This window comes from Lynx canadensis, chromosome F1, assembly GCF_007474595.2.
Source record: "Lynx canadensis isolate LIC74 chromosome F1, mLynCan4.pri.v2, whole genome shotgun sequence".
In the NCBI taxonomy this organism is placed as follows: Eukaryota; Metazoa; Chordata; class Mammalia; order Carnivora; family Felidae; genus Lynx; species Lynx canadensis.
The window spans coordinates 36341128-36366602 of record NC_044319.2 but is presented as its reverse complement, the minus strand read 5'-3'; the positions used below and the strand labels follow the sequence as shown (position 1 = coordinate 36366602).

General features: G+C 36.3%; 1 protein-coding gene across 2 annotated transcripts in view; it reads left to right on the top strand.

The window, feature by feature from the left end:
- DENND1B (DENN domain containing 1B) overlaps positions 1-23602 on the top strand; it is a 267622-nt gene extending 244020 nt beyond the window's left edge. For both annotated transcript variants that reach the window (XM_030301760.1, XM_032591871.1), the window contains 3 exons: positions 19080-19153; positions 20100-20316; positions 21357-23602. In XM_030301760.1, the coding sequence (XP_030157620.1) occupies positions 19080-19153; positions 20100-20316; positions 21357-21893 (828 nt within the window). In that variant the 3' untranslated portion in view covers positions 21894-23602. The remainder of the gene's footprint in view (positions 1-19079; positions 19154-20099; positions 20317-21356) is intronic.
- The last annotated feature ends 1873 nt before the right edge of the window (positions 23603-25475 follow it).

Below are 25475 nucleotides of genomic sequence, written 5' to 3'. Positions count from 1 at the left end.
ATAACGTTTCATAATTTGGGTACTATAGAAAAGAACAAAATCAAAATGTATGTTGTTTTAAGCCTATATGCCATTACTTAGCTTAGATTATGAATCTGCATCTACACCCCAACAAATAGTAATTTGTGTGCTGGTCTGCTAATTAGTACGGTTACTTCCTGTTTTGTTGATGAGGCTTAAATAAATGTCAAGGGTACAGCCATGAAGATCTCCCAATTAGGCTTCACATTTGTAAAACCCAACCCTTTTCCCTTTTGTGTGAACATGACAGTTCCAACAGCAGCCCCAGCCTAACAGGACTCCAGGGAAAGGATCCTCCTCGGGTTTTATTGAAAACAGGGCCAGTTGGGTCCATGGAGAATACTGCCACCGGTCATGGTGCAGAACAGTTTTCATCTTGACTGCACACTTACCTTCTTTCATCAATTCTATTTTAGAACAAATACTGTACTCTTAGTGAACAACATTTAGACTAATTCTGTCACTGAAAATTATGTTTTAAAACACTTATTTGTAAAAATGTACTGGAATTTTCTAAGAATGAGAAATTCCTTTAATGTGCAAAATTTATATGAATCTAAGATACTGCTCCATTTTTAATAATATTAGCCATTCTTAACTTACTCTGACAATTGTAATGTGTACGTATCTGAGTGTCTGTATAGGACACACACATGCGTGCCCGTGCGTGCGCGCACACACACACACACACACACACACACACATACACACCAACCAACTAGACTAGTGTACTGCAAGCAGGAGCTTAGCTATATTACAAGTCAACATTAACAGATGGATGGCCCTAAGCAAGCAAAACCACGGCAACAAAATCTAGTGAAAGTGGAGGATTGAAGCTTTTTGTTGTTAAGCCCTATTAAAACCCTGGCACACATACCACTCTTAACTATTTCAGGTCTGAGACAAATAGCAGTGCACTCAGATTTATTTTCAACCTGTCCAGTTAACTGTGTAAAAGCAGCGTGAGGAAATATGAATGGAAAATTACTTTTTTCAGTTGTAATATAATGTAAAGTAGTGTGCCTGTTGGTAAATACTCACAACGTGGAACATAGTCAACACTTGAACCTAAATATAGTGATTAGAAATAGAGTTATGTTTAATAGTCATAATTTCTACTAAGACCAAGTACTATTAAACTAGTGATCATTTATTCTGTGTTTAAAATATATTCACATACAGACCAATAGTTTATGGTATGAAGAGCTACCTTTGGAATGCATAAATAAGGAAGATATTTACACATAAAATGTGCTCTATGTGATTTTCCATTTTACCCATTATAGAAGGTGATAATGCACACTTCAAAAGAAACCATGCGATCATTTTGAGTCCTTAGGTATTTAATGGTTTATCAATCATCCTAATGGATTTATGGAATATAGCATGACTGCCATGAGTTCATTTTATAATTACAAGTAATACACATTTATATTTAAGGAATGTACATAGAAGTTGTATGTACCTTTTTGGCATGTGGAGACTTGCAAGTAAGATATTTCAAAACCACATTTTGGTTGAATGGGGACTTAAAAGAAATTCTAGTATATAAGCATGTTTTAAAATATGAGCAATCAGGTGGTTTACACTTTACAGATAATTCCATATTTTAAAATGTTGCAGATGAAATTAAAGTTGCTGTGAAATTTATAAGATTAAAAACTCAGATTCTCTAAATTATTTAGTTCCTAAGCATAATAAATGATGGGATCGTCATACCTAGTAGGATGTGGTGTATAGTATTGTGTTTCTGACACTCTTTTCTTCATTGGAATTCGGTGGATTCTGGGAATAAAATGAATGTAATTAAAGATAGCATTTGTTGCTCAGGTGACATAATAGATTGCAGAAAATGGCACACTTGTTGGGATCTTTGGAAAAATACAGTCCATTCAGAGCTTTGCTTTATTGGTCAAGAAAGAAATGGCATAGTCATTGTTTGCAGAGGAAAGACACCACTTGCTTCTTCTGACCAAGAAAAAGGTGATTGCAAATCACAGTGAGAAAGATAATTGTGACCTGGGGGGACAGAGAAGAAATGGGTATATGAAGGAGGAGGCCCAAATAATTGGAAAGAATATTTAATGTAAATTTTAAAAAATAATAAAAGTAAGCTTAACCAAATTGTGATAAGCAGAAACCCCTTATTTATTTATTTTTTTTAGCATTTTCTGTGATTTAGCTCAGGATTGAGCATATTATGATGATCAAACTAAATTGTTGAATTAAAGTGATTAGGGAAATCTATTAGAAAGTTCCAAATGGCAAAAATATTTTGAAATAAGTAAATGTGTTTCTATTAAAATATGCCCACCAAAAATACTGCCTAAATGAAAACACATTCTCGTAGTCTGTCCCAAAGTCACTCTGACATAGCATGTATTTAGTCTAAGCTATACTAATATCACTAATATATATAAATATATATATATTATATATAATATATATATTATAAAATTAATCTTTTAAGTCAAGTTGGAAAAATAAGGGTACTATATCTTTAATTTTAAATAAAGTTATTTTTTTCCTCTGTTGTTTTCTGTTGAAATAATGTTAATTTCCAACATATCCAATTTGATTATAGTTTAAAATCTGTACCCCACCTCCACCCCCCCCCCATTCAGTTATGGATTACAAGAATGCCCTCTAGTGGGCATTATATAATACTTTGATATGTATAATGATAGTTATAGACAAAAAATTTATAAAATTTGCCTTTCAGAATACTCTCTTTTAGAAACACAATAGAATACACATTGACACACTTGTATTGTCATAAAATTGTTTGAGAACATTATTTTTTCAAAGAAATAATCCAAAGCCAGTTCCTTTCAGTAACTGGCTAGGACTTCATTTTTTAAACATTTAGCACTGCTGAATAATATCAAGTATATTAAAAAGAAGTAGTGGAAGATAATTTCACTTATGTGAATATGTTCAGTATGTATTATGAGGTAATCCTAGATTGAAATGTACCTTTTTAATATTATAATTTTACTCTTCAAATTTATTGCCACAATTGACTATGTCATTTATTAGAAAGTCTTGAAATAAAAACAAAACTACTTGGTTTTCCCTTTAGTAAATATAATGAATATTACCATTTTAGACTTTACATCAACAATCATGTCACTAATATTTTTCCTCCCTATTTTCTGTTCTATTTAACTTAGAGTTCCCCCCCCCCCATTACTTCTTTAATTGTTTTATGGGCTTTTGGTAAAAATAACAATAGCTCTCTATTCCAAAAGTACCCCATTTTTAATGGACTAATTCTTATGTTCTCCCAGATACTCTGGGATAAAGAAATGATGATGTTCTTCCTGTTTTATATCTAGAACTGCTTTTAAGGTTGGTCAGAGATCAATGTTAGTGTTGATGAAAAGGGAAGCCAGTCTTTTCTTTGTAGGGGTTACTGCTGCTGCCTATTAATGTCCCTCAAGAGAGAAAAATTTCCAGGAATGTCAGCAGATTATAACTACCAGAGTATAATAGACTCTTATTATAATTTGAACTGGATTTGTGTCTACTACACATTATTATATTTCCTGATACAGAACACAAAATATTAGAGCAATACATAAATATCTTAACAAGTTAGCCTGTGCCCTCATGCCAGTTTCAAAATAAGACTACTGTGTTGGACCCTTCTCTGGAAGTTCTTTATGGTGTTTCTAATGTTTGAGAATAAGACTGCCATTTCACAGAAGCCTGTTCCCTCTTTGTGTTTATTGATGTCTTTGATATTTGTAAGATAATGCTTTTGAAACCGAAATACATATAGAGTAATTACAATTTCTGTTAAGATTCTTGCTTCTTGCTGCATTCACACAGAAATGTTGTTTCTGTGTTAAGACTCTCTCCATACATTTGCATATTTATGCTTATGACATAGTGATGTGATAATCTGAAAAACAAAATCAGCTGTAATCATTTTACAATAAAATATTTTAATCTTCGTTACGTACTTTTTACAAACATAGTTTATCGAAGTGGTTGGAAATAATATTATTTTGTTAGTCATTACTGACTTTTTAATTGTTTATGCCAGCTAGAAAAATCATCTGCACATCATTTAGCGAAAGTAACCAAATTCTGTTTTACCGAAAATACAGTGGACTTGTCATGCATTAAGAAACCTTTTTAAATGTTGAAATATTGAAACCCTGTCAGCAAAAGTGAAATTACAAATAGTTTGCCATTTATCAAAAATTTATTTATCTGTTTTGCTTTGGGAATAATTTTTAATAGCTGTATACAACTTGTATTTATGCCGATCAACAGTTTCTCAGTACTGAAAAGTTACTGCAAGAGCTTTGTTAAATTTTGCATTTGCAAATATTAAAGAACAGGAAAAATAATAAAACAACATTTTAAATATTTACAGTTAACATAATTACTTTGCATATGTACTGTCCTAAAAAATTGGCTTAAAAGTATTAACAATTCACAATCGTATTGCTTGTAACCACAGATGAGTAATGAGTACTGGTCTTCTTTCCTTCTTTCCATTCATTAACATACTTCAATGAGAGAGAGAGCCTTTTAGAATAGCTGGTACAATGCTGCCATTGGGTAGGTTGTATATAATCTCTAACAATTGAGAAATGATTTCTAAAGTACTGTGTTTCTAGGATGATTTTGATCCAGCATTTTGCCAAACTAAACTAAAAGAAGTCAAAACCTCCTGAAACTCCCTAACGTCAGTAAAATGAGTCTGTAAAGGATCAGTTCTGATTTCAAATATTCTATCTCTAAGATCTAATATGGAGATTTCTAGTTGAATTCTAGAATAGTCCCTAACTTAATATTAATTCAAATAAGCTTCCACTAATGTAATTAATGGTGCAATATGAACCCAATGGACAATACCATAATGGAAAGACAATCTACCTCAATTCAACAAAAACTACCTACATATCTGCTGTGTGCTAGTTTACAGTTTTCAAGGTCATGTACCTCCTCTGAACATTACTAGGTGCAAGGACTACTTTCAAGATCATTTACCTTGTCTTACTGAATTTACAAACTCAGACTTTCCTTCATTGACCTTTGTATCTATTCTTCCTTTTCACTTAACATCACATTCATGACTAGGTAGAAAGACCCCATGTGGAAGGAAAGATCTTGGGCTTTGGAGTTTAACAAACCCGGACCAGAATACCAGCTCTGCTACTTGCTTGGTATTGGAACTTGAGCAACTTGCCTAACCTCTCTAATCCTCTTAACCTTCAAATCTATAAAATGATGATAACTATGTCCACTCCCATAGAGTTACTGTGGAGATTGGAGTTAGTGATAGAATTTGTTTTTCCAACACTCACTAGAAGTTTAATAAATATTAGGTAATATTGTTTCTATTCTGTCTACAACAAGAACTTTCACAAAAATTTAATGAACACCTATTTCAAAAATGTAATGAACACTATTCTTTTTGTGTTGGGAACAGAAAGAATTAGACCCATGGATAGTATTCCTTAGCTCTTGGATGCCCTATTCTGGTTTTTCTTGTGGTTGTTGTTGCTGCTGCCACTGTTGTCGTTTTCTTGTTCTCTTTTTCTCTTTGTGTTTCAGTTTGGATACTTATTTTAAGTTTGGTAAATGTATAGTGAAATATTTAGCACAGTAAAATTAGTTAACATTTTTCATCTTACAGAATTACCATTTACTTGTTTTTCTCTAGCAACTTGCAACTATTCACTACAATGTTGCTAACTATAGTCACCATGCTGTTCATCACATTTCCAGAAATTATTCATCTCAAAACTGGCAGTTTGTACCTTTTTGACCAACATCTCATTTCCCCCACTTCCAGCCCTTGGCAACTGCCCCATCCACTTTCTGTTTCTATGAGCTTGGCTTTTTGAGGTTACACAGATAAGTGACAGAGTATGTATCTTTCTTTGTCTGACTTATTTCACTTAGCTTAATGTTCTCAAGGTTTATCAGTGTCACAAATAGCAGGTTTTCCTTTTTACTTATGACTCAATAATATCCTATTGTACACATGCCACATTTTCTTTATGCATTTATCCATCGATAGACATTTAGGTTGTTTCCATGTCTTGGCTATTGTGAATAATGCTGCAGTGACCATTGAGACCAGATATCTGAATGAGACAGTGATTTCATTTCGTCCTGATAAATAACCAGAAATGGGATTGCTAAACATGGTAGTTTTATTTTTAATTTCTTGAGGGATCTTCATATGGTTTTCCATAATGATTACGTCGATTTACAGCCTCACCAACAGTGCACAACATTCTCCACATCCTTGCCAACATTTATTATCTCTTGTCTTTTTCATAATAGCCATTCTAACAGGTGTGAGGTGGTATTTCATTGTGGTTTTGATTTGTATTTCCCTGATGATTAGTGATATTGAGCACATGTTCATGTACTTGATGGCTATCTTTATGTCTTCTTTGTAAAAATGTCTATTCAAGTTTCTGTTCATTTTAATTGGATTATTTGTGGTGTTTCTTTGACTACTGTAGGAATTGCATGAGTTCCTTATGTATTATGCATATTAACCCCTTATCAGATATATGATTTGCAAATGTTTTGTCACATTCCATGAGAATGGAAGAAATTTTCATTTTGTTGATTGTTCTCATTTTGCTGATTGTTTCTTTTGCTGTGCAGAAGCTTTTTAGTTTGATGTAGGTCCACTTGATTTTTGTTTTTGTTGCACATTTTCTGTGCTTTTGATGTCCTATCTAAAAAGTCATTACCAAGACTAATGTTACGGAGCTTTTTCTTGTAGGAGGTTTATGATTTCAGGTCTTATATTTAAGTCCTTAATTCATTTTGAGTTAATTTTTGTTTAAGATGAAATTTTTTCCGTTTTATTATTTTGCTGTGAATATCCGATTTTCCCAGCACCCGTTATTGAAGAGACCATCCTTCCACCATTCAGTGTTCTTACCATCCTTATCAAAAATAGTTGACTATATGTGTATGGGTTTATTTCTGGACTCTTGATTCTGTTTCATTAGCCTTTATGTCTGCTTTTATACCAGTGCCATACTGGGTTTTTTTAGAGAGTTCACTGTTAGCATATAGAAATGCCAGATTGGTCAATAGAATTGACCTGTTTTAAAGTTCATTCATTTTATTTTCTTCAGTCTGCTGATGAGCTGATCAAAAGAATTTCTCTCTTATGTTTTTTTTTTCTGTCATTTCAATTTGACTCTTTTATATGGATTTCATCTTTCTACTGTCATCTCATCTGTTTATGCATCCATCTTTTTTTCCCCTTACCTTTTATGTCTGGTAGTTCTTGAGTACTGGACCCCATGTGTGCATCACAAATTGAACTGCCTTGGATTTTGTTGTTGATGTCATTACCTGCAGTTGGCTGCTATTATCTTGTGCTTAGAGTGGACTACTACCAGTGAAGTTTCTGGCAGGTTTTTCTTGGTGTTTCTCCATCACCCTTAGCTATATTAGAGCCCCATAGGGGATCTCTCTCAATGTTTTTGCCCCTCCTCCAGCAATTAACTTCTGTTGCTGGTTACTTAGTCCTAGCCTTATGGGTTTTATGTGCTCTGGTCCAGCTTCAGCCTTAGCAGGTCTTGTGCCACTGTGCCTCTCAACATCCCTCCGCTTCCTTTCATGGCAGATAAACTTTCTTATTTCTGCGACTGGTCTTGGGCAGTTTGAGGGCTGCCTGCCCCTCCCCACTGGTGGTAGATTTCCACTTGTTAACAGAGTAGAGTCCTGTGCCTCAGAGTGTTTCTTGCTCTTCCCTAAAGGAGTTTCTGTTTTTTTCCTTCCCCCAGAATTTTGGGATTGAGTTTGCTGACTGTATGCCATGACTGTATGACTTTTCTTATACATAAATGAATGTTCTTATAAAGTAAGTAGGGCTTCATACATGCCTCCCTGCAGCAGCTTATCACCTCCTGCTTGCCTGTACCCCCAAGGGGAGCTCTTTTCAGTCTCCCGTCTTGCCCCTAGCCTTTCCCTGTAGCACCAGGTAATAGGGTTGCCTGATTTAGCAAATACACGATTTTATCTGTGGAAGAGGGCTTGCGAGTACAATCTCCCCTTGCCTTTGAGACTCCTAACTATTCCAAACTGACATCTTAGCTCATACTTGGTCTTTAAGGCTATTATCTTAGCAGATTTCTTCTCCCCTGCTTATATGCCAGCTACCTCTCTCCTCGTGCTTTGCCTGGAGGAAATAGGTCTTGTGTCTCATCTCTCCTCAGAAGGGCTTGTAACCCTTTGGAATTTGGTTTGCTTGGTTGCCTTACAATTCAGCTCTCTGATAGGTCCAAGAAGAATTAGGATTTGTGGGATTTTTTTTTTAAATAACCCAGCTTTTTCTCATTGTTAGGATGGGAGTTGACATTCTTTTGCTATTCTTTACATTCTAGATGGAAGTGGAATTAGAGGCAAAATGAATTAAAGGGTATGATTCTTGGTTTCAAGGATTTAGTAAGACAGGAATGTACTTAAAATGAAATATTACTTTTATAAGAGATCATCTGTCAGGTGATACCTGAATCGTAGAGAATTAAGTGAATAAAGCTAACCAAAAAGACCAGATCATGGCGAACTGGAAGAACTGGTAAAGGGCTCTTGGATGTGTCTGGACCACTTTAAAAAAATTTTTTTTAATGTTTCTATTTATTTTTGAGAGAGAGAGAGAGAGAGAGAGAGAGAGAGAGACTGAGCACGAGCAGGGGAGGGACAGAGAGAGAGAGGGAGACACAGAACCCGAAGCAGGCTCCAGGCTCTGAGCTGTCAGCACAGAGCCCGATGCGGGGCTTGAACTCATAAACCACAAGATCATGACCTGAGCCGAAGTTGGATGCTTAACCAACTGAGCCACCCAGGGGCCCCATGGACCACTTCAAAGTCATCCTCCTCAACTAGTCTCACATAGCACTCAACTGCTCAGAAATGTAATTTTAATGCTTCTATAAAATCTTATTTTCTTAATCTAATAACAGCCCTCATCAGCTGAATTCATCAGACTTCACCAAATACATATCTTGTTAATCCTTCCAATGTACTCTTTTGCCCTGACAGGAATATGTCTTCAGTGTCTTTGGAAAAGTGTATTAATCTTTTGTCTCTTCACCGTGCCATTTCACCTACCAAGAATATTAAGACTCATGGTCATTCTGTAACTGTCCGCTTTAAAAATGAGGTTAAAACTTGCCATTTTAAGAAAGTCTTTCTCGGGTTAATTCTCAGACAGTTATTTCTTCTGAGTCTCTGAGAACTTATGTATCTAATGTAATTTTAACAAAAGGAGTTCTGTTCAGGGAACCGGAACACCTGGGTTGGAATCTTAGGTTTGTCACTAGTCTAATCTTCCCCAAGACACTTCACTTTGTTAAGCTTTTGGTTCCCTAATTTGTAAAAACAGAAAATATTGACCAAAATTTGTGATAAATTAGGTATTTAATGAAAAACAGTACAGTATGTAAAATATCAAACACACTGAAGCAAATCAGTCATAGATAAGTTAATTCACTCTGCTTTAGCCACTACCAATAAATTGCAATATGTGTTTTAAAACCCTTCAGTAAAATACCATGAATTCTTAAGGTATTGCCATTATAATTATGTATGGTAGAGTTTCGTTTTTTTCATATTATTTCATGCATGTATTGTATAGTTAATTTTTATTTATTTATTTTGTCTTAAGGTTGGGGGTTTGCTATGGACTTTGGGTAAGCAAGGTAACACTTCTGGACCTCAGTTACTTCAACCCTAAAATGGGGACAGTAACACAGAGAGTACCAATTTTTTAAAAAATTCATATATTAAAAGCATCTTAATTTTATGAAGCCTAAAAAAGTGTGTTTTCCCATTCATTTACATATATCCCTTACTTTTCCCCCTTCTCCCAACCCCCCATAAATTTAGACTTACTCAGCATTTTGCCTTATTAGGATCTGTCTGCCATCTAGTGACAAAAATGGTAACTGCAAGATCACCTGGTCATCGTGCACCAGGGGAATGTTTCTCACCACTCAAACTGTCAGAAGTGCTATCCGGAAACCATTGTGGTGAAAAGAAAGGAAACATTGATCTTGCTTATTGTAGCTGAACCAAACTTATTTCTTGAAGTCTCTTTCAAAGTTAAGTTTGATGGTTTCATGACTTGGGCCCTCTGCCTCTGTCACTTTCTGTGTACATTTGCTTGTGGTTTTTCCTTCATAAGAAATGCTTTTCCTCCTTGTTTTTACCAGTCCATTTTTTTGTTTTGTTTTGTTTTATTCAATGTCTAGCTAGAGATTGAACTTCTCTAGTAAGATATCTTCTTGAATAAATTTTATACCATGCTGAAAACTTCCCTTTTGCTTTAGTGTAGTATTTTCTCACATGCTTAATAAGCATCCCTTGCTATACAAGTGTTTACTTCCAAATTTTTATGAATCTTTATGCTAGATGTGAATTTTACACTTCACATCTCCATGTGAGCAAATTTTTCTTTTCCAATTGTATGTGGTAGAACCTAGTTGGAGTCTGATGGAGGACCTATGATATCCAGTGCCCCATCTTATTTTTAATTCCTCGTGCTAGAATGATGTCAAATTCTCCAAAACTCTACTTATTTTGTTTCTTCTGATGTCTTTTTGCATTCAAAGATGTACCTTCTTCTCATGTAGTACTGGCTCCCACAAAAGCTGCAAATGCTAAGTTACTTGCCAATTTGTACAGCCTGTGAGTGCAGTTGTGAAACAGTGAAATGACCATTGCATTGTGAAATGACCATACAGCAACTTTGAAACCTCTTTATTTGATCCCAGAATTTGCCATTATTTATAGTATGTAATTACAGTCCTATATTGTTACTGTTGTTAGTATGTTGACTGAACCTACTTATTGTAAATATTATAATTTGACATAAATCATGACTGGTATTAATGGTCATTTAAATAAGTTTTCATCTATGATCAAAAAGTTTGAGTTCAGTTATATTCCTACAATGAAGGATAGTTCGTATTTATAACTACTGTATTATATTCAATAATTTTGCATTTTTACCACATATTTATTGAAAATCTTGAAAGGAGGGGTATCTTTTTATTTTGTATGCCTCACAGCATGGAAGACAGTAGTGTGGGTAACAGGTGTTTAATGGATCTTTGTGGAAGGAAGAAATGCTAAGAATTTTTGAAAACTGAGATGTGGTTACTACCTCATTTTAAGGAATGCACAATAGCAGCTTTCAGTAGGTTCTCAAATATTTGTTGAAAGAAAATAAAACAATAACTGGCTTTCTGTTACTGTCCGTTATCAGATCTTGCAAGTTTGGGGTGTGTCGTTTGCCTGTGCCCCCACCCCAACCAATTTTTCATCTCCCACTTTTTCTTGCTAGATTTTCTGATCTCCCCCACTTCCTTAAAACCCTCCATAAATTTAAATTTAGTCAGCTTTTTGCCGCCTTAGTATATCTCTGCCATCTAGTGATCAAAAAGCTAATTGCAAAATAATGCACCCTTAAAGAACCCTGTGCACAGGCACAGGTTATAGCCCCCTCTGATAGCGGTCTTTCATTCCATTATATATTCTGTGATCATCCCACCACAGGACCTTTGCACATCTTGTTCTGTCTTATCATCGTCTACTTAACACCTACTGACCTTTCAAGGCTCAATCCAAACATCATTTATATTTTATATTTATTTTATGATTATTCAATTTATGTCCAACTTATTAGAATTTAATTTACATGAGGGCAGGGAGCCTTGTTCTCAGTCATCATTGTACCCTAACCTAGCCCATTGAAGGCATTTCTGTGATCTTTGTTGAGTGAACAAATGAATATAGTGCTTTTCTGTACCTCCTGGACACTGAAAATGCTTATGTCACATAAACAATTAAGATAGCATTTACTTCTTTACGTCACATAGTTTATCAGTTTTTGAATTCATTTAAATACTCAACAGAAACGACCTATTGTGTATGGAGGTATTCATTTATTCAGGAAACATTAAATGCCTACTTTAAGGAATAATTTTATACAACTCCATTGTTTTATTTTTTTCATTAACTAATGAGGGAAATACTAAAATGTTAAAACTGATACAACAGATAATCCAAAGAACAGATACTTAAGACAGGAATACTGAAGCATATATGTTAACAGATACCAAAACCACCAAAATCCACACCATAATAATTATATCTATGCTGGACGCAATTCATCTCTATGGACACAAAACTTTTGTATTGCCACCAGACCTCCATAGGTTGACTTCTGTCCCTGTAGGGTTGCAAATAGTCAGAGACTATGAATGGTACGAACCTCTATAGTATCAGAGAATCCTGGAAAGAAATGCTAGACAATTCCCAACAGTCCTTTGACAGGACACAAGTAGTTGTTTGCCCATTTCAAAATCTTTTACAGTTTTTCCTGTAATAATAATCTCAAAGGTTATTTGTGATCAAAAAAAGAAGAAGAAGGCTATTGTCATTAGGTTTGTCCTGATTATTTATATTGGAACACCAAGAATGATAATTAACTAGCCATAAAAGTCTTCTTGACTTTTCTTGATAAATCTCGAGCCATGCAGTATTGACCAGCACAAGGCCACAGAATTTACTTCTTTCTGGAAGTTTTCATAAGAAATCTTGGTTTGGGCTTATAAAAGTCTGTTCTTTCCTATCTTGAGGCTAGGAAACTAAGCCAAGACATCTTCTAAGTTCTACCTAAAATACCTATAAACTAGGGCGAATTTCTCTTGAAAAGTTCTCCCAATTTGCTGGTCCCTGTCCTGATGGAAGGGTACCTGTAAGGTTAGACTCTGTCAAGCAGGCACCAGGCAGGTTTTCCTGGGAAGGCATTGTTGCCATTGGCTCCACAAATATCGCCAGCCTTTGTTCCATAATAACTACTACTTGGTTGTTGGATTGCGTCCAGTTGTGTCCTTGCAAGGTAGATAAGGCAATGAAAGATGCAGAGTACAGTAATCAGATAACCCCACAAGGCTTCTAAACACCATCCAGAATTCCACTGATAGGACACTGCATACTCTTGTTCCTTTCAAAGTCTTTTACAGTTTTTCTGACACAACAGGTGCTTGGTTCTGAGGGTATGAGAGGTAAATTAGCAAGATACCTGCCATCAAGAATCTACCGCTGTACAGTGGGAGAGAGAGAATTTAACCATGACCACAGTACAGTGGGATGGACAAGTCCCATGAGAAATACATGTACAGGTATTCTAGGAACACACAAGATGACTGAGAAAGTATTTCCTGAAAGGGGAACTCGTTGAGCCAGGGCACGAAGGATAATTAAAAAAGAGGGGAAACACCACGGAGAGGGACGTTCTGGAAGACACATCAACACGTGTGTCAGAGGCAGAAGAACACGGGAAAACCTACAAGCAAGGAAGAGGGTGTGGTGGTAATGGAGCAGGCGTCTGTATGGCAAGTGAAGGCTTCAGAGGCTAATTGAGCCAGATCCCTCTAGGCGAAGGTAAGAGGTACAATATTTATTCTGAAAACGGTAAGGAACCACTGGAGGATTTACTAAAGAGGAGTGTAGCATTGTTAAGTTTAAAAAGATCTCTCTGTTAGCAGGGTTAGAGGCCGTAGCATTCTACAGGGCGGAGACTTAGATTTTCAAATGAGAATCGATGGCTACAGACAGAGATAGTGGGGAAGGGAAGGGGAATAAATGTAGAGAAGAGCTGTTCAGGAAGGCATCAGCAGATGCAAAGGCCCTTAGTGGAATAAGTCAAGGCAACCATAAGGGACTGAAAGAAGGCCGTGGTGATGCCTTGTGAGTTAGAACAAAGTGACTAAAGTGGGCAGGGCAGGCAGAGCCTGGTCTTTCGAGACCTGACAGATGAAGAACAACACAAAGGCATTTATCTTTTCTGTTTGTTTCCTTCAACAAATATTTACTGAAAACCGACTAAAAGCTGCTTCTCTGCACTCCTTAAAAATAAGGCAGCAGCTGCATTTCATTTTCCTCTGACTTGTTGGCATCTCTTTATCCCACTGACATCCAGGAAGCACCTATTATATATGTACTAGTGTTTTCCGTGCTGAGAAGGCATACAAAAGAGCTCAGAGGTCACAAAGAACATGAGGTGGATCACACTTCTCGAGAGCTCAGAGTACAGCCACGCAGGCGGCCACGCAAACAAGTGACGCAGTGCAATTGATACATTGGCCAGACGTTTGGCCAGTACGTGGCTACACAGAGGGCAGGTGAAGAGAAGGCTTTGTAGCATAAGTAGGAGTTTTTCCAGTAAAGACGAAGAGAGGGTTTTTTTTTTCTTTCCTTCATTTTTTTTTTGTACCATGTCATCTCTTAATCACTTTATAATCATTCTTAAAAAAAAAATCTGTTCCCAGCTATAGGCCATATTATAAGTGTCTTGGTGCTTATTTCAGGAACTTGTAGATAATAATTTATGATGAAAGTGTTTATTGACCCTTGGAAACTTTCCTCTTATGCACTTCTTACTGTGAGATTTCTATCCAGGTCGGAAATAGATGTTTTTCTATGAATCCATCTAATACACAAAATTCATTCCACCAGCATTTGCATCTGCTTATTATCATTCTAGTTAGAAAAATAAACATGCATACCTCTTCCCAAAAGTCAGTTGTATTAAGAAAAAGAGCATAGGGGCGCCTGGGTGGTTCTGTCGGTTAAGCGTTCGACTTCAGCTCAGATCACGATCTCAGGGTCCGTGGGTTCGAGCCCCACGTCGGGCTCTGTGCTGACAGCTCAGAGCCTGGAGCCTGTTTCAGATTCTGTGTCTCCCTCTCTCTCTGCCCCTCCCCTGTTCACGCTCTGTCTCTGTCTCAAGAATAAATAAACATTAGAAAAAAAATTAAAAAAAGACAAACAATTTGTAAGAAAGTGTACTCAGAATATGTGCAGTACAAAGCTTAACACTCACAGGAAAGAAAACATTAATCAGTTGTAATTCTGATTTTAACTAACACTGTTGTGAAAATTCATCACAAGATACACCATTTAACGGCATCCCTATGTAGAAATTGATAGAACTGTCACCTAGCTAGGACATATAAAACCAAATTCAAACGTATGAGTTTCACAATATGTGAAGTAGCTTCATAAAAAAAAAAAAAGTTGTCATTAACAAAACAAAAACAAAAACCGAGAATCTAGGCAGACGTAGATAGAATATAAAAGTAACTTGTGGGAGAAAATGAACAAGGGATTGGCAACACAGGAGAGAAAGACATCCTGTTCTCGATAAGTTGTATGAGCTTGGGCAAATTATGGAGCTTCTGTGGCGTACTTCTGAATTTATCATGGGTTTTATTAGACTCTGAGCTACTCAATGACAGAGACTCAGCCTAACTCAGCTCTGTATTCCCAGAACCTAGCCCCACTGTGTGTGTATATGAGAGTGCTTTGCAATGTACTCTACGAACGTAAATATTAAGCTATGTATTTATCTTATTTTGTAATAGTTCTTTCTCTTAGTTTTTTTTTAGTTTACTTTTGAGAGAGCGAGAGTGAGCAGAGGAGAGGGAGAGAGGGCGGGGAGGCGGGGGGAGAGAATCCCAAACAGGCTCCACACTTGTCAATGCAGAGTCCCGAAGCGGGGCTCAGACTCACAAACTGTGAGATCATGACCTCAGCCAAAAGCAAGAATTGGACACCTTAACCAACTGAGCCACCCAGGTGCCCCATTTGTATTAGTTCTTAAATAGTCATATTTTTTTATTTTTAAATAGCAGCATGAAGTCTCAGCTCCCTCATAGTTTCGTTTGGTTTTAGTTCTGATTTGTTTTTCAGAGAGAATTGAATGCAAGGCCCCTAGCTGGCATAATGTTAAGCCTATACAGAGGTCAGTGTTATAACGATGACTGATTTTTAGAAACAAAGATTATATTATATTTTGTGAGTTTTGGAGGGAGGGGAAAGAAATGCATTTTCCTACAGAATAATATTGTAAGTGGTAGTTGTGTTCCTAGGGCCATTCCTCAATTACTTTTCCTCATATACTTTAAACTTGTAGTCATAAAATGATATTATAGTTATAGGCCCCAAATACATAGCTAGTAACCAAACTTGTGGAGAAGCTCACTACACATTCTGAGCAGGGGCTACAAGAACATATTTCTCTATACATTCTTTCCTTTCTACTACTCTCAGTACTGGCATAGAGGAGGGAGACGAGTAGGGATCCACTCCTGAATTATGAATTCCAGAAATTTGCTTACTCTTTATGGCTGCAACAGAAGAAAACAGCTATCATGGGTGCCTGGGTGGCTTAGTCAGTTGAGCATCTGACTCTTGATTTTGGCTCCGTTTGTGATCCAGGGTTATGGGATCGAGCCCCACATCCACTCTGCGCTGAGCATGGAGCCACTTGAGATTTTCTCTCTCTCTTGCCTCTCCTCTGGCCTCTCTCCCCTGCTTGTGCTGTCTCTGGCTCTGTCTCTCAAATTAGAAGGAAAAGAAGAAAACAATTATCTAGATTGGGAGATCAGAATTGGAAGACAGAAACTTCTCTGGTGATGTCATGGTTAAAGTCTCCGAATTTCAGTTTTGCTGCCATCCGTTCAAAAGGATGCTTTGCAGCCATGGACACCTCTAGCACTCAGACTCTGGCCATTTCCTGGGGTGCCTGCATGGCTCAGTCAGTTTAGCATCCAACTTTGGCTCAGGTCATGATTTCATGGTTCATGGGTTCGAGCTCCACGTCGGGCTCTGCTGACGGCCCAGAGCCTGGAGCCTGCTTCAGATTCTCTGTCTCCCTCTCTCTCTACTTCTCCCCTACTTATTCTCTCTCTCTCTCTCTCTCTCTCAAAATTAAACATTAAAAAAAAACTTCTTTAAAAAAAATTAAATAAATAAATATATGCCATTTCCTACTTACAGAAACCAAAACTCTTACAGGAAGTGACTGATTCCAGGTCTGATGCAGAAAATGTATAAGTTGAAATGAGACATTATGTTGGGCCAAAAGCAAGAAGCTTACTAAAGAACCTCTGAGGTCACTTGTGTTTAAAGGACACAAGAGCCAACCTGAGTGAACTAACACTGGATCAAAGATAGGACCATTTAAAAAAAAACTTAAATTATTTCATTGTGGAAAGAACACTTAACATAATTCAAACATGTTAAAGTAAAGAAAAGCTTAGAAGAATTCTTGGATACCCTTCATACAGCTTCAACAATTATCAACGTGTGGTCAATCTTATTTCAGTGCCAGCTCCCCCCATGATCCGTCTCCACCACTGGATTATTGTGAAGTAAATACCCAATAGCACATCACACGTCATTTAACCTGCAAGTATTCAAGCTATATCTCTAAACGTTAAGAGCCATTTTTAAAATGTAATCATGGTATAGTTTAATAATGGGACATCAAACATCAAGAAGAATCTACTGTGATAGGCTGAGCCATATGAGATATGTACAAATGATGATGCCTTTTTAAAAACCCTCACAGCTCGCTTTTAGAGATCATTAGGTATAAACTCATTACTCTGGAAATTGTTAAGCAAAAGAAAGAATCAAGGATTTATCCTACCTCTCCTGTACACATTGAATTTCAAAATAGTTAATAGGACAAAATTCTTGGTAGAATGCCAACAAGTAAAGATAGAAGAAATGCTTTTGAAAAGCATAATTTTGAAGCCCCTAATGCATAATTAACTTACCCAAGGATTATCACGGGATGCTAAAACCATCAAGTGAACAAAAATTCATAGTGGATGGTATGAGCCAACCTGAATCCTGGAGCCATTAATCAATCTTAGTGCCACTGAAAGTGAGACATCTTAACATTATGTGCCTCCTGGTCTGAATGATCTGCTGCAGTAAAAAAACACATCAACACCTATAACATGTTCTTGCCCAAGACAGAAAAACAAAAACCCAGCAACTGAATCTATCCAAGCTTCCAGATGTAACTGCCAGTTTACAGGAAGAGGATCAAATCACATGTCTAGGGACACAAATGGCATAAAGGGTGGAGAAAGTGGAACTGATAGTCTCTGAAGGAGACTTGACAGACACATCAACCAAATACAGTGTTAACCTTGTTGAGATTCTGGTCCAGATAAACAAACTAAAATATTTTGGGGGTGATAAGGGAATACGAAAACGGCCTGAGACTAGAGGATGTTAAAGAATAATTGTTAATTTGTATGGTATGATAATGATATTTTGGGTGTGTTTAAAGAGCACTTATCTAAAGATACACAATGAAGTGTTTCCAGGTGAAATGATGGGTTGTCCAGCTTGGGTTCAAAGCCTTGCTATTCAGCAAATAACGTGCAGATCAGGCAGCACTAACTTCATCGGAGAGCCTATTAGAAATGCAGAAACTCCGGCCTCATCCTAAGAACCACTGTAGAGTCAGAATCTACGTTTTCACCATGATCTCCAAGAGATTTATATGCATACTCAGTTTGGAGGAGCACGGCTTTAAAATAATTGGAGAGATGGGATAAAAGAAAGAAGATTGGCAAATATTGAAGCTTATTGAAACTGGGGGATAAGTACATGGGGATATGATTGATTATAAGTCAAGTAGTTTTAAACCAGGGACTGACAGACCGGATCAGTGTGTGTGTGTGTGTGTGTGTGTGTCCAATCCAGTGATTTGTTCTTGTTTACTAGTTTGAGCTGTAAATGTTGACATAAATATTGCCTGATTCCCTCCCCTTATAACTGAACAGCTTGTCAAGTTGTTGGGTAATATTCAAAAACCTTTAATGCGTATTTCTTTTGAAAGTGTTCTTGTCATGGGGCACCTGGATGCCTCAGTCAGTTAAGCGGCGGACTTCGGCTCAGGTCATGATCTTACATCTCATGGGTTTGAGCCCCGCACCAGGCTCTGTGTTGACAGCTCAGAGCCTGGAGCTTGCTTTGGATTCTGTGTCTCCCTCTCTCTGTGCCTCCCCCGCTCGCACTCTCTCTCTTTCTCTCAAAAAAATAAATAAACATTAAAAATAAAATTAAAAAAAAAAGTCATACAATAAAAGTGTTCCTTGCCAAATAAAATTCTTCCTCTAAAATTTATGAAGAAGACTTATTTAAACTACTAACGCCACTTTATTGTCAATTCCCCTCTCTAGGGACGCTTGAAAAGACCTCTTAAGAGCCTTGATAGTGCTCTGTATGATGACGACCATGACGAGAGAGCAAGCAAGTAAGTCGTGATGGATTTTAGAATCCTACTAAGTGTTGTGGCCGAAAGGCAGGAGTTCTAGGATTTCAAAAGATAGTTGAAAGAATGTACAGTCCTAGAGATCAGATTTTGCTGCCTTACGGTGTTCTTCAGCAAAAAGAGCCAGTGCTCAGTGGAGTCTCATGGGGGATGAATCTTGAGATGGGAAGAAAGATAGACTTGAAATATCTTATTCTTGGAAAACAATGATGCCTACAGAAATATCTGGAATAGTGTTAAAGGAGAGATAGAAGCCCACCCAAGTTAGGCTCCTACCCACCTAGTAAAGAGGGGCAGGTTAAATGGCAGGAACAGTGATAATAGTCAATTGAGTCACGGGGATAGGAGGGGTTTAAGTCCATGGTGATATCAGAAGGTGAAATTCTAATACAAAATGTTAAAAATAATTTTACTATAAATAAGGAAAATAATAATAGTAGGTGTTTAATTTTTTTAAACAAGTTTGACATAGGGAATGACTCTTTTTTCTCTGTTAAGTGTATCTTTGTCTATATAAAGGAATATGCATTCTTCTCTAAAATAAAGAGAAAACCTCATACCAATATTGAGAGTTAACTTGGCTATAGCGAATCCTCCAAGTGTTCCGTCTACTATTTCTAAGGCTAATGTCCCAAATCCCACAGAATTAGACTGTGTGAAAAGCCCTGCTTCTGCTCCCAGATTAAGGACCCATAGCTATTTGTTTGTTTTTTCTTTGTGCATGTACTCAAAATTTCCCATATTTGAATTGGTATATACACATCTATATGAAGAATTTGACCATGAACCAGTTAGCCATTTTGCTGTTGTTCCACTGAAAAGTACTTTGGTTTTAAGACTCTCTCACTGCTTGAATGTAACCAGGGGAAGGTTCTCATATGCCGTGTGTGTGACTGTAACTACTAGGATGTGCTTCATTTTCCTCCAGGTTATCCTCTGAAGATGGAGAAGAAGCTTCTGCTGATTTTTATGAAAGCGATGACTCCGTTGAAGCAAGAGTAAAGACTCCTTACTCAGGTGAAATGGACCTACTAGGAGAGATCTTAGATACACTGAGCACACACAGCTCTGACCAAGGAAAGCTGGCAGCAGCGAAGAGCTTGGATTTCTTCAGATCAATGGATGATATTGATTACAAACCTACGGTTAGTTGATTTTTCAGCCTTAAAATTAAATGAAAACATACTTACCCTTTGCTATGAATTGCTTCATGTTATATATAGTCCTAGTTGGTCAAAGCATTTAACCTCAAACAGGTAAGTAGTCAAATCTTCAAAAATATAAAATTTAACCACGAAAAATTCCAGTATTTTCCAATTTTGCGTCCGATTCTAGTGGTTATTGTCATTAATTGAAAAAAAATTTTATTTTGGGGTGCCTGGTGGCTCAGTAGGTTAAGTGTCAAACTTTGGCTCAGATCATGATCTCACAGTTTGTGAGTTCAAGCCCCACATCAGGCTGTGTGCTGACAGCTCAGAGCTTGGAGCCTGCTTCGGATTCTGTGTCTCCCTCTCTCTCTGCCCCTCCTCTGCTCACACTCTGTCTGTCTCTTTCTCTCTCAAAAATAAATAAACATCAAAGAATTTAAAAAGAAAAATCAAAAAAAGAAAAAATGTTCTTTTATCAAGCATAATAGTCTCTTACGATCTGATTTTATAGTTGTCTTTTTTGGGCACTTTTTTAGATCTGAAATGTTTCTACTTTTTTTTTCTATATTTCTTGGATCTTCAAAAAAGTGTTTAATAAATGTATCAATTCAAGTAATTTTTTTATTATATTACTTTAAAAATGAGCAGTGTTTTAAACAAATTGAACTGAATGTTTTAAAAAACAAGAGATGGAAGTATGAATGATGGCAACCATGTTGTGACTGTAAGTAATTCCAGAACTTGGCATTGACTATACGAGGTAGCTGGTCTGTTTGGGTTCTTTGGCGGGAGGGGACTTGGCAAGTTCTTTTTATTTAATTTTTCATCTTTATTGACATATATTTACATATTTTCTTGTTAATAGAGCCATTTGCAGGTGTTCAGAATTCACTATTGATGCTATATTTCTTCTGCGAGGAACTTCAAGTTCCCAGCCATGAAAGATACTAATATTTATTTCAAACTGGAAAATAATTTGCTGAAGTAATACTATAGACTCATTAAAATTTTTCTGAATTTGTGGTTTCTGCTTTCAGAATAAATCCAATGCACCTAGTGAGAATAATCTGACCCTACTTTGCAGTGGTTCTGGTGACCAAGTAGAGTGGCATCTCGGGCAAGATGATAGTGCCCTTCATGGCAAACACCTTCCTCCATCTCCCCGGAAGCGAGTTCCCTCTAGTGGTTGGACAGATTCTCTGTTTATCCTGAAAGAGGAAAACAATGAAAAACACCTCAGTGTTGACAATGTGAGGGGGCCCGCGGTCACAGAAAAGGCAGCTTCTGCTTCAGAACTGGATTTCCAGTTAGCTTCGCCTGAAGTTTCCGAAGATGAAAAGTGTAAAACAGAAAGGAAGGAAACACTAAGCCAGATTTCAGATGATCTGCTTATACCCAGCCTTGGGCGACATTCATCTACTTTTGTCCCTTGGGAGAAAGAAGGGAAAGAAGCCAAAGAGACTTCAGAAGATAGTGGGCTGCTTCATGAAGTGGTGTCGTTATGTCACATAACATCTGCCTTCCAGCAAGACTTAAACATTTCAGAGGAAAACACAAGTGGAAACCAAACTTAAATCAACAGTTAAGAGTCATGTGCATCTAAGCTTCTATGGAGACATTTTAGGATTCCATGTAATCTCTATAGTAAACAGAATTATATGTAGGAATGACAGTTGTTGGACTGTCTAAAAATTATTGTTCATTTGGAGCATACATTTTTCCCACTCATTCATCTCGTGAGTGTGATTATATATTGATTGATTTTTTTTTAAATGTAAAGCTAATTCTCCTACTGTGCTCTTAAATCAGGTACTAGTTTGTATGTATGTTGGAAGTATATGTTGAACATATGATTTCCCAGTATTTGGTGCTTAATGCCATTCATTTATTTAAACTAAGTATGCGTATATAACCCTTGCACATAACCAGTAGCTAGTATTCTAATCTGGTTGAGCATGAACTGATCAGGATATCAAAACTTCTCAAAACTAGCCTGAAACTACTGAAACTGTTGACCCACTAACTGCCTTAATCTTAAGCCTATATTTAGCATACTTTAATAATTTATGGAATTACCTGTAAATTTTGAAGAATAAGTTATAAGTGTTCTGCAGAGCAATAATGCCTTTTTCTATTCATTGAATCAAGGACAAAATTAATTTTTCAAAGTTAAAAAGCTCTCTTGTGGACACTGCAGCCATGTTTTCCAAAACGTATAAAGGTACACATTTACCTTTCACTCAGTGAAATATATGAAGTGCTGAATTACAATGTGAAATTGATGACTTCTGTTTACAAATGAGACACTTTAAATTTTTTTCCCAGTCTCTCTGTATGCCTTTGCTATCTAGGAATCCAGTCCCAGAAAGCCAAACATAACATGAACTATCCTGATAAAGAAATATTCCTATCTTTTTTTTTCTTAACTAATAATTCTACATCAAATATTTTTATCATCTCAAATTTACTTTTTAAAATAATCGACTTTATAGCTTAGAAGTTTTTGATTTATAGACAAATTATGAAGAAAGTACAGAGAGTTCCCATACAACCCTATACACAATATCCCCTATTATTAATATCTTACATTGGTATGGTACATTTGCCACAATCAGTGAACCAATATCGATAGTCCATGCTTTATTCAGATTTCCTTAGTTTTTCCCTAATGTCTTTTTTGTGTTCTAGAATCCCATCCAAGATACCACATTACATTTGGTTGTCAGGTGTCTTTAGATGCCTCTTGGCTGTGACATTTTCTCCAACTTTCCTTGTTGCTGATGACCTTGACAGTTTTGAAGAGTACTGATCTGGTCCGATAAATTGTAAAATGTCCCTCTAATAGAATTTGTCTGCTATTTTCCTCATGACTACACTGTGATTATGGGTTTGGGGGAGGAAGATTCCAGAAGTGAAGTGTCACTTTCATTACATCATATACAAGGTACATAATGTCAGCATGATTTATCGTGAATGTTCATGTTGACTTTGATAGCCTCACTTAGGTGGCGTGTGTTAGATTTCTCCACTACACTTTCTCCCCTCCCTTCCTATATGGTAGTGTTTGTTTGGAAGGAAGTTACTGTGTATAGCCCACTCTTAAGGAGTAGAGCTTATGCTTCCTCTCCCAGAGGGTGGAGTAGCTACATAAATTATTTGGAATTCTTCTGCATAGGAGATTCGTCTCTTCTCCCTCAAATTCACTGTTAAATGTTGAAATTCATCTCACAAGGAATCATGCATTGACTGCTTCATGATAAGCTAGTTTGTCAGGAAAAAAAAATCAGGAAAAAAACCCAGTGATGTTATGGTTAATTTGGTATTTGTGTATACAAAAAGTATACACTCTGTACATCCCCAATCATGATTAGTTTTAAAAAATTGTCACTTTAGAAAAGATGTTTGAGAAACCATTCAAGAACCTCATCAGGACTGTACCCTAGAACATTTGCTGAAAGAATTTACTTGCGAGTTAAAAAAGGAATCTTGGAAGGGGTGTTGTTAAAAACATTGCTTAAAAATATTTATTCAGGTCAGTCTTTAAATAATTTAAAGAATTGACCAAGTTTTTTTCTTTTTACAACTACATCCCAAAATCTTAAGTGGATATGTTTTACTGAGGACAATTATTCATTCATGTTTATAAAGGAAGACAAGTCTTATTTTCCTTATAAGGGTGGACTCAGTATACATTAAGGAAAAAAGTGTTTAATCCTTATTAAGACAAAAGCAAGACTCAAGGTTCTTGTCAAATTTTGCCTTTATATACTCATTACAAAATTCCGTTTTACTTTGTTGAAGCGTATAGTAAAAGAAGTCAACTTATCAGAAGAGCTATTTTAAATGAGAAGGAAAAAAAGGTCATTCTGGTTGTGAATCTGCTTGGCAAATATTTCTTCATAATTTTTGAAAAGAAAAAGCCTTTTTTAACACGACTGTTCAAATGAGGCATGGGAATGGGAATATTGTGAGTGTTAGCATAGGTAAAGCTGGGGTTTTAGTCCATTTGCTTAATAGACATCATGGCTTCAGAAATGTAAGTTCTTCTGTCATCCAGTCCCCTCATGAGATGTTTGACTACAAAACTGTGTTGTGGGGGTATTTAGCTACTCACAAGCAAGTTTGCATGAAGGTATTTTAAACTGGATTTGTGCCTTATTTTAACATGCAAAGTCAGCTTTTATATTCTGTGTTAAAAAAAAAAAAACCAACAACAGCAAAAACAAAATCTGTACATGTTGTTCTTGGAAAGAATCCAAAAGACTAGTATCCAAGAGACTACTAATCTGAAAGTATTAGTATTTCAAATCACTAATATTTTGAGTATTCAAAGTCTTCTCTTAAACTAGACTTCCCAGTGCTGCGGTGGATGTAGGGAGAGTGAAGTGAAGTGAAGATGAATTCTGAAATAAACAAAAGTATTATCTTATTTTCTGCTATGCTTATATTTTCTATTATAACTAAATGAAATATTTGTGAACTCCCCTGCTATTTGAATTTTTTTTTTCCGAGAAGCTACATCTGTTCCACAACAGAGTTGTATAAATGAATAGGACGTTTGGCTTTGGTAAATAGTCTTTCATATGGCCTCTAAACCATCATAATTCTCCCTGAATCCCACCATGGCTTTTATCCTCTTTGCCCTTAAATATTGCATTTGTGGTGTTTCAGGAGGGGATGGAAGAGTAGTGTGTGAATTTAGAAGCTGTCGTTTTGTTAAGTCAGTATGTTGTTAAGTGGCAGATTTTGATGGTTACCCACTTTAGCATATTTTAGAAAGGCACCAAAATATAGCAGGATTATTTTCCTGATTAAAAATGGATAACTCATCACTTAGGAAGTATTTATTGACTTTTATCAGTCATATGCAAGGTACAGTATCTGAGGATTTTAGGAAATAAAATAATTAACCTAGTCTCTGCTCTGAAGGAACCAATTAAAACATTTGAATTTAAAAGGAAAAGAAATTATAAATCTCATTAATAATAATAATAATAATAATATATTTTGCTTAGAAGTTATTAGCCCAAGAGTCTAACATCAAAAAAAGTCTTTTAACGCTGCTTAATCAGAAAGTGCTCTAAGTACAGAACCACAGTACTATTTCCAATTTCATTAACTTTATTATTATAATGAAGTATAATAATGCTGCTATT